At 44.8% G+C, this 2,500-nt stretch overlaps 1 protein-coding gene across 1 annotated transcript in view; it reads left to right on the top strand.

Moving 5' to 3' along the window:
• The window catches only part of LOC138946646 (lysozyme g-like), a 10,336-nt gene that overhangs the window by 2,046 nt on the left and 5,790 nt on the right, over window positions 1-2,500 (top strand). The window contains exons 4-5 of the mRNA XM_070318080.1: window positions 1,104-1,163; window positions 1,869-1,958. Coding sequence (XP_070174181.1) covers window positions 1,104-1,163; window positions 1,869-1,958 — 150 coding nt within the window. The remainder of the gene's footprint in view (window positions 1-1,103; window positions 1,164-1,868; window positions 1,959-2,500) is intronic.

Genomic DNA, 2,500 nt, shown 5'->3' with positions numbered 1-2,500 from the left:
GCCAAGAAAGAGACTGACAGATGGCACAGAGAGAGACTGACAGGTGGCACTGAGAGACTGACGGGTGGCAGAGAAAGACTGACAGGTTGCACAGGGAGACTGACAGATGGCACAGAGAGAGACTGACATGTGGCAAACAGAGAGAGACTGACATGTGGCACAGAGAGACTGACAGGTGGCACAGAGAGATACTGACATGTGGCACACAGAGAGACTGACAGGTGACACAGAGAGAGACTGACATGTGGCAAACAGAGAGAGACTGACATGTAGCACACAGAGAGACTGACAGGTGGCACAGAGAGAGACTGACATGTGGCACAGAGAGACTGACATATTCCACACAGAGAGACTGACAGGTGGCACACAGAGAGATTGACAGGCGGCACATAGAGAGACTGAGAGGTGGCACACAGAGAGACTGACAGGTGGCACACAGAGAGACTGACATGATTATGGCGCAGAGAGACTGACAGGTGGCACACAAAGAGACTGACAGGTGGCACAAAGAGAGACTGACAGGTGGCACATAGAGACTGACATATGGCACAGAGAGAGACTAACAGATGGCACAGAGAGAGACTGACAGGTGGCACAGAGAGAGACTGACAGGTGGCACACAGAGAGACTGACAGGTGGCACAGAGAGACTGACATGTGGCACAGAGAGAGAGACTGACAGGTGGCACAGAGAGAGACTGACAGATGGCACAGAGAAAGACATTCAGATTGCGCACAGAGAGACTGACAGGTGGCACACAGAGAGACTGACAGGTGGCACATAGAGAGACTGACAGGTGGCACACAGAGAGACTGACAGGTGGCACATATCTAATTTCCTTCACAGGCGCATCCTTGTCATTCTTGTCTATTTACTGGGGCACTGTTTTTTTATGATTACAAATTAATTAACAGTGCAACGGACGCGTGCGAAACATGTTTGAATCATCGATGTTTAAATGTTGTGTGGAGTACACTCATTTTTCTGAAAATACGCTAAGTTTGTTTGGGAATACTTCAAGTACAAAACAGGGGTTCCCATGTGTTTTTTTACAAATGCAATTTCTATATTTTGATACAAATGCAATTTCTATGTGTTGTCAGGCGGAACAAGCTGTTTTGGAAACGTGAACCATCTACACCCGACAGGAAAACACAGTGGAGGTAACCATTGGCAATTACGCAAATATTATCTAGGCTTATCTCTTGATGTATTGCGGGTGGGTGGGGTTGGTGAATATGTGTGTGTGTGTGTGTGTGTGTGTGTGTGTGTGTGTGTGTGTGTGTGTGTGTGTGTGTGTGTGTATGTGTGTGTGTATGTGTGTGTGTATGTGTGTGTGTGTGTGTGAGTAGGTGTTTGTGTGTGTGTATGTCTGTTTAGGTCTGTCTATGTGGCACTATCTATATATCTATCTTTATATATATCTATCTATCCATCTATTTATCTATCTATCTATCTATATATCTATCTATCTATATATCTATATATCTATTTACCTATCTATTTATTTACCTAACTAATTACCCAGAAAACTAAGTTATTCCATGTATTCTCCAAGTTTAATTTTGGTAATTTTAGTGCCTCACATCGCCTTAATCGTTCGGCCAGGCCTAAATGTCAAAATTGATGAACCTCTAAATGCAGGGTACGTGTTCCTTCGATCTATTTTATTTGTCAAATTTGTTAAAAGGGTCATGACACTTTTGAACATGTTAATTCAATCTATAGTCTAACTCTTCCCCAACCGCACGAAATGCCTGGCAGCTTTGCGGAAATAATGGCGCAGTGTTTGGCCACTTTAAAGAAGCTAAGATTTTTACCGAATGCCGATCAGAATGTGTTCTAAAGTGTTAGCTATTTTTATACAGGTGTGGCTGGCTCCAATTCGGATGTTGATGCCCGTATGCGCGAGTTGAACGGACTGAAGTCTTGCATTGACCAGGTGGCTAAATCTAACTGTAAGTCTATGTGCCGTGCGTGTGTGTATGTGTGTGTGTATATGTGTGTGTGTGTGTACGTGTGTGTGCAGTGTGTGAATGTGTGTGTGTGATGTGTGTGTGTGTGTGTGTGTGATGTGTGTGTTTGTGTTGTGTGTGTGTTGAGTGTGTGGGTTTTGTGTATGTGTGTGTGCGTGTGTGTGTGTGTGTGTGTGTGTGTGGGGGGGTGTCGGTGTGTGTATGTGTGTGTTGTGTTGTGTTGTGTTGTGTGTGTGTATGTGTGTGTGTGTGCGTGTGTGTGTGTGTGTGTGTGTGTGTGTGTGTGTGCGTGTGTATACATGTATGGTGTGTATGTGTGTTTGTGTGTGTGTGTGTGTGTGTTTGTGTGTGTTTGTGTGTGTGTATGTGTATGTTTGTCTGTCTGTCTGTCTGTCTGTCCGTCTATCTGTATGTCTGTCTGTTTGTCAGTCTGTATGTCTGTCTGCGTCCATCTGTGTGTCTACCAGTCAGTGTGTCTTTCCACGTGTGACTCTGGTGCTTGAAGCCGAACATTCACAACAATG

The sequence above is a fragment of the Littorina saxatilis genome, linkage group LG14, assembly GCF_037325665.1.
Source record: "Littorina saxatilis isolate snail1 linkage group LG14, US_GU_Lsax_2.0, whole genome shotgun sequence".
Classification (NCBI taxonomy): domain Eukaryota; kingdom Metazoa; phylum Mollusca; class Gastropoda; order Littorinimorpha; family Littorinidae; genus Littorina; species Littorina saxatilis.
The sequence above is the reverse complement of the archived record's forward strand: the minus strand, read 5'-3'. Positions and strand labels throughout refer to the sequence as shown.